Source organism: Mytilus californianus, unplaced genomic scaffold (genome assembly GCF_021869535.1).
Source record: "Mytilus californianus isolate M0D057914Y unplaced genomic scaffold, xbMytCali1.0.p SCAF_18, whole genome shotgun sequence".
Taxonomy (NCBI): domain Eukaryota; kingdom Metazoa; phylum Mollusca; class Bivalvia; order Mytilida; family Mytilidae; genus Mytilus; species Mytilus californianus.
This window is the reverse complement of record NW_026262666.1, coordinates 11,345,154-11,360,025: the sequence shown is the minus strand read 5'-3', so window position 1 is coordinate 11,360,025 and position 14,872 is coordinate 11,345,154. Positions and strand designations below refer to the sequence as shown.

At 32.4% G+C, this 14,872-nt stretch overlaps 1 protein-coding gene across 1 annotated transcript in view; it reads left to right on the top strand.

Annotated features, from left to right (window-relative positions):
• LOC127726725 (uncharacterized) overlaps positions 1-5,959 on the top strand; it is a 51,578-nt gene extending 45,619 nt beyond the window's left edge. The window contains exon 9 of the mRNA XM_052234198.1: positions 217-5,959. Within this exon, the coding sequence (XP_052090158.1) occupies positions 217-347 (131 nt within the window). The 3' untranslated portion in view covers positions 348-5,959. The remainder of the gene's footprint in view (positions 1-216) is intronic.
• Positions 5,960-14,872: the final 8,913 nt, after the last annotated feature.

Genomic DNA, 14,872 nt, shown 5'->3' with positions numbered 1-14,872 from the left:
AAAAACGTAGTTTTGACCAGGAAATTCACTCCTGACCACTTTTCTCAAGCTTGGATTTTTCCTCTGGTCGCTAGATCTCGTCTATTAGTCGGTCCCCCTCTCTGGATTATGAATTTTACTCCCAATTTTCCGACTAATAAGCGAGTAGGAACGGTATTTTAGATTTTTAGGACTTAGAGGTATAAAATGATTGGTTTTTTTTTTTATGTCTTTCAGATAGATGCTTCTTTGGTGTTTGGGGAGACTGGTCTGATTGTCAGAATGGAGTGCAAAAGAAACAAAGACAAGTTGTACAAGGAGGAGTTGATTGTCAGAAACGGGCAGTAAAGACACGACCATGTTCATGATGATCAAACACTACGAAATCATAATCATGTTCATGATTAAACACTTCATAAACACTATCAGGTTCATGATTAAATACCATAAGATATGTAACCATATTCATGTTTTAACAATGTAAAAATAAGTCATGGAGCCAAGACTTGGGCGTGCTGTTTCCAGTGGCAAATCTACTGCGTCAACAATTTGTTATTTAATTTTTGTAATAAGAACAGTTTAAGGATGTATTCTTCTGACATTTCAGTCTCGTTGAAATCTCGTTCTGGAATTATTTCCAAAACAAGTGATACAAGTGGAAAATATCAATGAATTTAAAAAGTATTATAATCAAACTTAACTCTGTGAAAAAATTGTGTATTTACAATAAGTAGTTTTTGAGTAATCAAATTTTCCAATTTTATAACCAATCAAGTCAGTCTCATTAGCCAAAATGTTGAGAAAATGGGTGAGGGATACAAGAAATGATTTTACCAGATACATGTACATCCCATATCAATTTTTTCTTTTCAGATTTCTTAGATATATATTTTTTCAATCATTTATAACAAAGAAGTTGAAATAATATGCTTTTTGTTCTAAAAAAAAAGAGAAAAATCCCAAATTGACAAAATTGACAACATGGTAAATTTGACACGAAAAAAGCAACAAAATTTTATAAAACTTTTTATATTAACACCTACCCATAGTTTTTTTAAGTTAATTTATTCAGATTGGTCCACTTCATCTTTAGTGAAAGTATACGTATGAAAAAAAGTTTAATTGTGAAACTGTGATTTTTTTCATGATAATTAATAGCCTAAAAATGGGTAAAAATTGATGAAAAATGGAAAAAAGCATCAAAATTGGGTACTTTCTATTGGCTGTAGCAAAAAAAAAACAGTGCACCACCATATGATTTTTTCTTCACCAATTATTTTTTTTACAGTTGTATAATCCCAAAAATCAGGTTAAGAAAAAACATTTTATTCTAGAAATTTTTGGCTCCTCAGAGGTGTACATCCTTAAGGGGAACTTAAGCTGTGAAACGGTAGCTCTTATGTCCTAATGATATATTTTGACAATTTGTGGACCATAGATCTGCAAAGTGTCAAAAATATCATAACGACATAAGAGCTATGGTTCCACAGCTAAAGGGGAACCACTTATGATAATTCTCTATTATTCGGTATGCAGTTGTATAAGCATTGGCACATATACTGTTCCATGGGACACGATTAGGACCCACAACCTCGGTCATGGTCTATTGACTTAACATCTATTGCATACTGTAAATTCAGAAATGATTGCAATGTTTTTATTGTTGTAAATAATGTGACTATGTGATAATCACATTAATAAGAACTCACATTCTGATATCTGATACATATAAGTGTATGCAGATTTATTATTGTGATTTCAGGAAAATACATATAAGTGTATGCAGATTTTCCTGAAATTGCAATAGTAAATCTCACATTTTTGTCCTTTCTTCAAAAATCACAACAATAAATGCATGCAATAATTTCTGAATTAACAGTAGCTCAATTTTAAATGGAACCACATATGGTAAGTCATTGATCTTTGGAATGCACATCTCATCTCTGTAGAAATTATTGGGCCCTGCACTATAAGTCATGGTTAATTGATTTTGTAGTGTTTGCGTAGTTTAAATACATGTTAAAGTCTGTGATTAGTTCTGTTTAAGGGGGACTTCTACAAGTAAACCAATGATCTTTTGACTGTCCTTCTGATATCTTTCGTCCCTCTTTTGTATGCAACTGTATTATTTAGCATTAAGAAATCCCATTTCCATGGAGATTTTATGGCCCTGTCCCCTTTAGTCATGTTTTTTTTTACTCAAAGATTTGCATAAATTTGCATTTTTAAGTTTGTAATTGGGTTAGCTTTAGGTGAACAACTTGTAATAGCTTAGTCAGTGATGATTTGTATCCAGCTGTAAGAGCTTTGGCATATTATATGTCCATGGAGATAATATGGCCTGCCCTTCATTCATGGTTTGTCAAGTTGACTTTGAAAGTTTTATATGGTTTACATGATAAAGTGTGTCCATTTGATTTCAACACTAATTTGCAACATACTATTTAATTACATAGAGGCGAGACATAACTCTGTGTCAACAGTTTATTAAAAAATTAGTACCAGTTATGTAAAATACATGAGAGTAGGGATGCCCTTTACTGTCAGGCGTCAAACAGTCATTTTCAGCTATCGTTAGCGTCAAATTGGTTAAAATTTTATTGTGATTCGTCAAAATATCCTTAACGTGATTGTCAGAGATCTCAAATAATTATCCGTTACTGTTATTTTGGAAAAAAATTTAACATGATTCGTCAAAATCCGTCAATTTTTTATTGTCATAAAGAAAATGTACATTTATCGTGATGCACCACAAAATTACCGTGAACGTCAACGTCATTTGGCAAGATTTTTAACTGTTATTCCTAACGAGGGTAACCCCATTTGGACTCTCATATATGAGTTCTGTGTTCAAGCAACTTCATCTTTGTTACTTGAAGATATCGATGTTAAATTAATGTGTACAGGTTTGTGATAGAGTATTTTAAACATGACTTGAATTAATTACTGAATAAGCCTTTATGATGCTCACAACTAATTATCATAAAATATAAACATGTTTATACTTAAACACTGCCAATATACAATTAAACATGTTTATGTTTTTAAACTGCAAAGCATGGTCATGACCATGATCAAGAGGATAAATTTTTATTCAAGTATGTGTTTTATTGATTTTTTTAGACAATCAATGTTTTGTACATAAATTAATGACTATTATATGGTTTTGGGAAGATATTTTGTAAATAATATTTATTTATAAATATGATTCAGCATTACAATTTTACTGCACCTTTATGAATTTTACTTGCTTAAAAAGTCTTCAAGCCCTTACATTTTTATGATAGTTAGCTTTGAATGGTTTAGTTCATCCCCTGCAAACCTTAGGACATGTTGAACTTATTATATGTGCAATATCTAACACTTATCCTAATATTTATGGGGATTTTTTCACTGCAGTATGTGATAAAATTCAGGAAATGGATAATATTAAGCACTGCAATCTATGACAAAATGACATATATATTTATCAATATAAGAATAACAGAAAAATGATAAAAAGACAAAGATTTTTTTATGCTAAGACCTTTTCAATTTATTTTAATTGTAGAATACTGTACTAGATATCAACGCATATTTTAAGTTAATTTGACTTTTTGTGGATTTGACTTTATTTTGAAGTTTGAAATAAAATTGCTTTAAATCATACCAATGCGTTTATGATATTGGATGGATACCCCATATCCTTTGTTTTTCTATTAAAGTGAAATTTTCAAATTTAAATGTGTGCAATAAAATTTTCCATTTGTTTTTCTATTTTCACCGTTTTATATGTTCAATATTCATAGGTTTTTTTATTCTTTTTTTAAACTACTGTTATTTTTCTATTTACGTTCAATTGGTGGTTGTTGAAAATAATATAAACATAATATTTTTTCAGACTTGCTTGTTCTCTTTTTGTGTATTCGTTATTGAATGAATGATAAAGATATTAGAATATTAGAATAACTTAAAAATCAAAAATTAAAATTTGCAGTAGAGACCAATGACAAATTACAAGATATTTTATTAACTAATCATGGTGCCCAAAATTTGAGCTATACAATCAAATGAATTACATAATAAAGCACAGTAAATGATTAGAATGATTAGAGTGATTAAAGTACATTTAAACAAAAACATGTATGAATTTTCTTGTTTCATTGCCAGTATATTTGTATAAACTAATTTACCGGTAGCTTAGTTACTGTTGATTGTTTATTTTAGCATGTGGCTAGATCAAATCGAGTGTTTAGAATATGATTATTATAGGTATGTTAACTGAAATTAAATACTAAAATTTAAAATGAACATCATAATGGTATTTTGGACCTGTTTCAATAGATAAGTAATTGGGTAAAGATTGCACAAAGTGCACTCGAAATCCTTAAACTCTTCTCTACCTGTGTTTTCAAGTTATAACACACAACTCCGCACAGTGCCAATATCAAGCAATTATTGATAGGATATGCATTTTTATTAATATTAAAAAGTTGTAAAAAGAAGTGCATAAATCTATGAATCTTTCTGTTAACCTACAATTGTATGGACAAAGGGAAATAACTCAATTAATCATACTGCCCAATATTCCCAGATACTATACAATATTTGATTTGAAGTTTACCATGCAAATACAACTTATCGCTATTAAGTCCATTCTGGAAACAAAAGTCACTTTATAGACAACTTCCTGTTCGGGTCAACAAGTGTCGCTAAAACAAAGGTCAACAGTAATTAGGGCTATTTCAGAAAAAGGTGTCTCCTTGGAGAAGAACGCCCATGAAATTAATACATTAAAATTAAGGTGCATTTATTTGTTTTACATAGAAAATTTTGGGCTATTACCCCACCCCCCTTCCCACCAACATAATTATTTATCAATGGTTTTCTGCCCTTAGTGACATTTTTTTCTGGAAAAGCCCTCAGAGGAGCTGAGGGAGAACAAGTTAATATAGAAAATGAACATTTTGAAATTTTGATAGTTTTATGCTCCAAAATTTTTTAACACAAATTCAAAGTAATAACATGTACAATGCTTTGTTTGAAGTGTTTGAACGATGGTTTATATGCGTCTCTTTGACAAGTTTTATACCACAATATATTGGTTAAACATGGACCCAGATAGCTTTAACTGGTTTGTGATGTCATGAAAAAATTGTGTGATTTCAGAACTTATGCCGATTGGAATAAATAGTGATAAGGTGTATTTAAGTTAATTATTCATTGTTCCTAAACAGCTTTGCTCACAAGTTTTAGGATTTCAGTATTACTGCAATTACTGTAAAAGGCAATAAAAAATGTAGACATATGATTATTGTTTATGTTCTGATATTATTGCTGATGATTTCAAGATCACATTATTTTGGTATATTTACTTTTTGACCTATACTATTGTAGCAGGGATTTAAGTCGTTACTAGTACTTAATCCAATATGTTTACAAAGGTTGTCAGGTATTTTAGCAATCAATACAGAATTCTCTTTGTTGTATATACATTTATTACATTGGTAGCAATCAATTACATTGATTTCCCAGTCAAATAAAAACTGATAATTTCACATGAGAAATAAACGTGGTTAATTTACTCCTCTGACGTCATACAACAATAGGCGTTGTCAAGACGTTGATAACATCGGATCAAAACAAATTGTGAATGCATAGAAAAAGATATAGTTCCTTACATTTTCTACATTAATTTCATTAAAAAAAAGCCATTTGCCAATGTAATAAAAAGAATAACTAATCAAAGAATTCAAATATCGAAAAATATTCAACTCGTGACCGAACAACACGATAATTAACACATGCGCTACGCGCATTCGTGAATTAATGTGTTGTTCGGTCACGAGTTGAATATTTTTCGATATTTGAATTCTTCGATTAGTTATTCTATAAGTATCTTATTCTGTCTATAATAATTTTATAATAAGTGTATATTTCTTTAATCATCTTAACAAAATACATTTTGTTTCATTTAGAAATAAAATTAATTTATTAATTATGTATTGTTTATTTTACAAAGCCAGATAGTTGATTCAAGATTTTCAAGATTTTTTTATTTCCAACAACCCAGGCTCACAAGTGTGCAACATACGCAAACGCATAAAGTTGATAGATAAAAAGGAATATGGATAAAATTTATAATTGATGTTTAAAAAAAAAGTTATAATAAGAATAGTAGAAGTCTTGAACCCTTTCAACTTAAAGTGGATTTTATTGATTAAAAACAGGATGATTAAATCTGAACAGTTTAGTTACAAAATGTCAGTTGTGATGTCATGAATGCAGATGGAAATTGACAAATTAGTATTTGGCTTAAGGTGGTACATAACACTACAGGGAGATAACTCTGTAAAATCAGCTGAACGTTTTAATCACATTCTATTGTTAAGGAAATATTAAGCTTCTCAATGATCAAAATTTGTGATTGTCAAACTGCTATATATCCAATGAAAGAAATTTTTCTAATAAAGTGTGTCAAGTTTTTTTTAAATATTTATATTTTTGTCAAAATTTTATGAAAATTAAACGGGCCAAATTAAATTTAGTCAAGGTGTTTGGTACCACCTTAAAATGGCCATTTACACATATATTTTGGTAAAATTAGATATCTTACTAACATCAGTATCCTTGTGTAAGACATCCTGTAGCAAACTTTATTTAGAGGAGAGTTGTAGCATATATCTATATATATTAAAGAGGGTCTGGGTAGCTAAGTGGTTTAATTGATAACTAGCCTGTCAACATTGATTGTGGCAAGGTGCATTTGACTATTATTGCCAGTATTCCTTCCAAAGGTTATGATTCTCATGATATAATTAAGGGCTATGACAGTAGGGTACAACACCAACAATAAAAAAGGACTATCATGATATAGCCAAGGGCTATGACAGTAGGGTACAACACCAACAATAAAAAAGGACTATCATGATATAGCCAAGGGCTATGACAGTAGGGTAAATCACCAACAATAAAAAAGGACTATCATGATATAGCCAAGGGCTATGACAGTAGGGTAAATCACCAACAATAAAAAAGGACTATCATGATATAGCCAAGGGCTATGACAGTAGGGTAAATCACCAACAAAACAATAAAAAAGGACTATCATGATATAGCCAAGGGCCATGACAGTAGGGTAAATCACCAACAAAACAATAAAAAAGGACTATCATGATATATTCAAGAGCTATGACAGTAGGGTAAATCACCAACAAAACAATAAAAAAGGACTATCATGATATAGCCAAGGGCTATGACAGTAGGGTAAATCACCAACAAAACAATAAAAAAGGACTATCATGATATATTCAAGAGCTATGACAGTAGGGTAAATCACCAACAAAACAATAAAAAAGGACTATCATGATATAGCCAAGGGCTATGACAGTAGGGTACAACACCAACAATAAAAAATGACTATCATGATATAGCCAAGGGCTATGAAAGTAGGGTACAACACCAACAATAAAAAAGGACTATCATGATATAGCCAAGGGCTATGACAGTAGGGTACAACACCAACAATAAAAAATTCGTAAGGGTTCCGCGGAACCCAGTGTCTCGCCTACTTTTGCTGTTAATCGCAGGCTCAACAAAAATGAGGAAAAAAAATCAATAAAAATACTCCTTTAGATACTATCTTTTGAATGTAAGAAGCTTCTGTCAAAATTTGGTATAAATCCAGGATAGTTTATGAATCTAATAAATGTTTTAAAAACTTTAACTGCAGACTGTATTTAATGTTAACTGGAAGAAAAACTAAGTCCATTTATAAGTAAAATACGGATAAACAGGTACAAATTTTAACAAAATTTCCTTCTAGATACTAGCTTTTGATCATAAACAAGCTTCTGTCCAAATTTGGTACAAATCCAGGATAGTTTAAGAAAGTTATTAAAATTTTAAAAACTTTAACCAGAGTGAAAATATTGTATCCTGGCAGAAAACTAAGTCCATTTATAAGTAAAATATGGAAAAAATGAAATTTTTTTTTTAACAAATTTACTTCTGGATACTATCTAATGATCATAAACAAGCTTCTGTCCAAGTTTGGTACAAATCCAGGATAGTTTAAGAAAGTTATTAAAATTTTAAAAACTTTAACCACAGAGTGAATGTAATGTTTCCTGGCAGAAAAACTAAGTCCATTTACAAGTAAAATACGGAAAAACAGGAATTTTATTTTTACAAAATTTACTTCTGGATACTATCTTATGATCATAAACAAGCTTCTGTCCAAGTTTGGTAGAAATCCAGGATAGTTTAAGAAAGTTATTAAAATTTCAAAAACTTTAACCACAGAGTGAATATTTGTGGACGCCGCCGACGACAACGACGACGACGCCGACGGAATGTAGGATCGCTATGTCTCGCTTTTTCGACTAAAGTCGAAGGCTCGACAAAAATGACTATCATGATATAGTCAAGGGCTATAGAAGTCGGGTACAACACCAACAATAAAAATGACTATCATGATATAGCCAAGGGCTATGAAAGTAGGGTACAACACCAACAATAAAAAAAGACTCATGATGTAGCCAAGAGCTATGAAAGTACCTGGGTTCAATACCTTCAATAAAAATGACTATCATGATATAGTCTAGGGCTATGAAAGTAGGGTACAACACCAAAAATAAAAAAGACTATCATGATATAGCCAACAGCTATGAAAGTACCTGGGTACAACACCAACAATAAAAAAAGGGCTATCATGATATAGTCTAGGGCTATGAAAGTAGGGTACAACACCAACAATAAAAAAGACTCATGATGTAGCCAAGAGCTATGAAAGTACCTGGGTACAACACCTTCAATAAAAATGACTATCATGATATAGTCAAGGGCTATGAAAGTAGGGTACAACACCAAAAATAAAAAAGACTATCATGATATAGCCAAGAGCTATGAAAGAACCTGGGTACAACACCAACAATAAAAATAACAATCACTATCATGATATAGCCACGGGCTATGAAAGTACCTGGGTACAACACCAACAATAAAAAAGACTATCATTATATAGTCAAGAACTATGAAAGTACCTGGGTACAACACCTTCAATAAAAATGACTATCATGATATAGTCTAGGGCTATGAAAGTAGGGTACAACACCACCAATAAAAAATGACTATCATGATATAGTCAAGGGCTATGAAAGTAGGGTACAACACCAACAATAAAAGAGACTATCATGATATAGCCAAGAGCTATGAAAGAACCTGGGTACAACACCAACAATAAAAATAACAATCACTATCATGATATAGCCAAGGGCTATAAAAGTACCTGGGTACAACACCAAAAATAAAAAAGGACTATCATGATATAGCCAGGAGCTATGACAGAAGGGTACAACAACAACAATAATAAAGGACTATCATGATATAGCCAAGGGCTATGAAAGTAGGGTACAACACCAACAATAAAAAAGGACTATCATGATATAGTCAAGGGCTATGAAAGTACCTGGGTACAACACCAAAAATCAAAGTACTGAAGTACTGAACATCGGATGACCGCAGGTTCTTGTGGATGGTCAAAAGCACATGTCACAGAAATAGATCACATCTCTATACCTGAAACCGAGGTTAATTTACAGAGATATATTTTTTTCTGATACAAGTTCGTGCATGGATGATGAATAAATGACAGGAAATTCAACCGCACCGTAATAACTATTATATTGTAGTGATACAAATCAGTATACCTGGGACTATTATACTAATATGATAATAGTGTCAGAGTATACATGTCTGGTTTGTTGTTATATATTATATTAATATTACGGTTGCATGTATATATAATTTTCATGTATTTATATATCATTCTATTCTACTATTCTAATTATAGTGCAGTGCAAGTGCATGGTGGACACTCTTCTGTAAAAAAATCGATTTTTCTAAAAGATTGGATATGAGAAGCCATTCATATTTTCCCGCAACACAATAACAGAGTTATCGGTCCTTGCCAGGAGTGTCGCAAAACGTTCTTAAGATATTCTTCCGTAAGCTTTAACACAATTTTTCGGTACGTGTGCATTTATATCATCAATGATTTTTTACTTTTATATATATATAACTAACGACAACACATTTTCATATTATTAATTTGTGTTTTAATAAAAATATTTATAGGAGTATCCATTGAAAAAATGAATTTGAAACAAGCGATAAGTAATGTTATTTTGCACTAGATAAGTGACCGCGGATCTATAATTTTTATAGATCGGTTGAAAACCCAAAACTAATTTGCATAATGGATATTTAGGCGAAAGCAATACATCGATATGACCTCACGGTCATCGCGATGTAATAAAAAGGACTATCATGATATAGCCAGGAGCTATGACAGAAGGGTACAACAACAACAATAATAAAGGACTATCATGATATAGCCAAGGGCTATGAAAGTAGGGTACAACACCAACAATAAAAAAGGACTATCATGATATAGCCAAGAGCTATAAAAGTAGGGTACAACACCAACAATAAAAATGACTATAATGATATATTGCTGCCAAGAGCTATGAAAGTACCTGGGTACAACATGACTATAATGACATAGCCAAGAGCTATGAAAGTAGGGTACAACACCAACAATAAAAATGACTATAATGATATAGCCAAGAGCTTGAAAAATACCTGGGTACAACTATAACAATTACTATCATGATATAGCCAAGGGCTATGAAAGTACCTGGGTACAACACCAAAAATAAAAAAGGACTATCATGATAAAGTCAAGGGCTATGAAAGTAGGGTACAACACCAACAATAAAAAAGGACTATCATGATATAGCCAAGGGCTATGAAAGTAGGGTACAACACCAACAATAAAAAAGGACTATCATGATATAGCCAAGGGCTATGAAAGTAGGGTACAACACCAACAATAAAAGAGACTATCATGATATAGCCAAGAGCTATGACAGAAGGGAACAACACCAACAATAAAAAAGACTCTCATTATATAGTTAAGAGCTATGAAAGTACCTGGGTACAACACCTTCAATAAAAATGACTATCATGATATAGCAAAGGGCTATGAAAGTACCTGGATACAACACCAAAAATTAAAAAAAAGACTATCATGATATAGCCAAGAGCTATGACAGAAGGGAACAACACCAACAATTAAAATGACTATCATGATATAGCCAAAAGCTATGAAAGTACCTGGGTACAACACCAAAAATAAAAAAAAGACTATCATGATATAGCCAAGAGCTCTGACAGAAGGGAACAACACCAACAATAAAAAAGACTATCATTATATAGTTAAGGACTATGAAAGTACCTGGGTTCAATACCTTCAATAAAAATGACTATCATGATATAGTCAAGGGCTATGAAAGTAGGGTACAACACCAAAAATAAAAAAAGACTATCATGATAGGGCCAAGAGCTATGAAAGTAGGGTACAACACCAACAATAAAAATGACAATCATGATATAGCCAAGAGCTATGAAAGTAGGGTACAACACCAACAATAAAAATGACTATCATGATATAGCCAAGAGCTATGAAAGTAGGGTACAACACCAACAATAAAAATGACTATCATGATATAGCCAAGAGCTATGAAAGTAGGGTACAACACCAACAATAAAAATGACTATCATGATATAGCCAAGAGCTATGAACGTACCTGGGTACAACACCAAAAATAAAAAAAGCCTATCATGATATAGCCAAGAGCTATGAAAGTAGGGTACAACACCAACAATTAAAATGACTATCATGATATAGCCAAGAGCTATGAAAGTACCTGGGTACAACACCTTCAATAAAAATGACTATCATGATATAGCCAAGGGCTATGAAAGTAGGGTACAACATCAACAATAAAAAGGACTATCATTATATAGTTAAGAGCTATGAAAGTACCTGGGTACAACACCAACAATAACAATTACTATCATGATATAGTCAAGGGCTATGAAAGTAGGGTACAACACCAACAATAAAAGAGACTATCATGGTATAGCCAAGGGCTATGAAAGTAGGGTACAACACCAACAATAAAAAGGACTATCATTATATAGTTAAGAGCTATGAAAGTACCTGGGTACAACACCAACAATAACAATTACTATCATGATATAGTCAAGGGCTATGAAAGTAGGGTACAACACCAACAATAAAAGAGACTATCATGATATAGCCAAGGGCTATGAAAGTAGGGTACAACACCAACAATAAAAATGACTATAATGATATAGTCAAGGGCTATGAAAGTACCTGGGTACAACACCAAAAATAAAAAATAATTATCATGATATAGCCAAGAGGTATGAAAGAAGGGTACAACATCAACAATAATAAAGGACTATCATGATATAGCCAAGGGCTATGAAAGTACCTGGGTACAACATGACTATAATCAAGAACTATGAAAGTTGGGTACAACTCCAACAATAAATCATTCAATATATCAATCTAATTTAAATATAGTTCTCATAGTATAGCGAAATCAGAGAACTATATTTTAATTAGATTGTCAATATATATTAATGACAATATCTCAAGATAAACCCTTAATCCTTAATTACTTGCCACTGGGTATTAAGCAAGCAGCAATCAATCAATCAAAATGACCTATGTATGGTACTTTTGCATGTCATGAAATAAAAGAAGTGTAAACCCAAAAGCAAATTTGTTTGACAACTCAAAATCATTAAAGCAAACATCAATCATTCAATAAAACAATCTTAATATCTTATAATCTCTCTGGGTTTTTCCTAATCCATCCCAAGGGTGATTGGAGAATAGAAATATGGTCACTTTTGGTCTTTTTCAGACCGACAATAAAACACTTGCCAAAGTGTGGTGTCAGTTTGGTTGAGTGGAATGTATAAATACGCAGATATGTCTAGTCAGAATGGGGATGTTAATCATTTCAAATGCCTCATGTACAGATAGGGAGTGTCATGATCTTTGAACGTTAAAAATCCTAGCAAGAACTCTTCGAGGCCTGGAATTCATGGGTGGACTGTAGCAAGGCTAATTTTTAATCCCTATCCAACACAACCTCATTTTTCAGTGGCAGTCAAAATTTCCAGCCCTTCATCCCGGCAGACCCCTTTTACAGGACCTGCCTATTGTATTTTTTGTTAATTTGTTCTTGTCCGGAAAATGCATGAAATATTAGCCACTGGATGTGAAGCAAACAACAATCAATCAACTTTTCGTCCTCTCAGAACAACAAATGTTTGTCTGGCAATGCCAATATTGCTCATTTATTTTTAAAAAAATGCATCTCAAATAACATTCTATTTATTGGAAATTATATCTATTTCCTTTTATTTTTCACAGTTTAAAGCCACATTTCTATTAAAGCTTGTCTAACTTGGTCAAGAGTAAAAAAAAAACTTCCAAGTGCGTATTTATAATTGATTGATGGACTCTTAATACCACCTGCATACCATATAGAATATGTTATTTGATCTGAAACAAGATCAGACTCTAGCGGTTCAACAAAAAAAATGTTAAAGAAGTCTTATAAAATGTCAACAAATTGATGATGATGATGGCTATTTAACGTCCAGCGACAAATTAAATGCATCTTTTATGACGAGAATATGTTAATGCTATATGAAAATTAACCCTGCTTTGTACAAAACCAACAGGCTGAGCCAGATTTTTTACATGCTACATGTAGTTCACAAGGTAAGGGACAGGTAACAATCTGCAGGAAGATATGTCACATTGCTCATACACATTATTCTGACTCGGACTTCAGTGGCGGATCCAGGGGGCGGGGGTTGGAACCCCCCTTTTTTGACGATCAATGCATATGAATGGGAACATATATTTGGACCTCCCCCCCTTTCTCCTTGGTTGGAACCCCCCTTTTAAAAATTACTGGATCCGCCCCTAGACTTCTCTTACTCTTTAATGCTGCATGCTTATCAAAGAACCAGCAAATACCAATTTTAAATAGAAATAAGAAGATGTGGTATATAAAGGCAACAGTAGTATACCGCTATTCGAAATTTATAAATCGATTGAGAAAAAAACAAATCCGGGTTACAAACTAAAACTGAGGGAAACACATCAAATATAAGAGGAGAACAAAGACACAACAAAAACACAACCCTAAAATGCAACACACACAGAAACGAACTATACTATAACAATGGCCATTTTCCTGACTTGGTATAGGACATTTTAAGAAAAAATGGTGGGTCGAACATGGTTTTGTGGCTAGCCAAACCTCCCGCTTTTATGGCAATGTTAAATATAACATTAAAATGACAAGATTACATGACAGCACTACAATACAAATAAATGGGAGAACATACAGGACAGAGACACACACAAATAATAGCTATCAAAAGGTACCAGGCTTATAATTTTATACGCCAGACGCGTGTTTCGTGTACATAAGACCCACCAGTGACGCTCAGATCAAAAAAGTTCGAAAGCTAAAACAAGTACAAGGTTGAAGAGCATTGAGGACCAAAAGTTCCAAAAAGTTGTGCCAAATACGGCTAAGGTTATATGCCTTGGATAAGAAAATCCTTAGTATTTAGAATAATTCATATTTTTGCAAACAGTAAATTTATAAAAAATTAATATATAATAGATTTACATGTTAACACCGAAGTGGTGACTAACTACAGAATAAAAACGAATACGTAAAAACAACCTAAATCAGCACATTAAAAAGGCACAGCCGAACAACGTATTATATGTGCATTGGTATGAGTGCCAATGAGACAACTCTCCATCCAAGTCACAATGTGTAAAACGTAAACAATTATAGGTCAAAGTACGGCCTTCAACACGGAGCCATGGTTTGACCTGACCAGGGTTCGAACCCACAACCTCCAGCGCCCAAGGGGAACACACCAATAATGAGACCCGCGAGGCAGTTAAAATGTCAACAAATGGTTTTTAACATTAGAC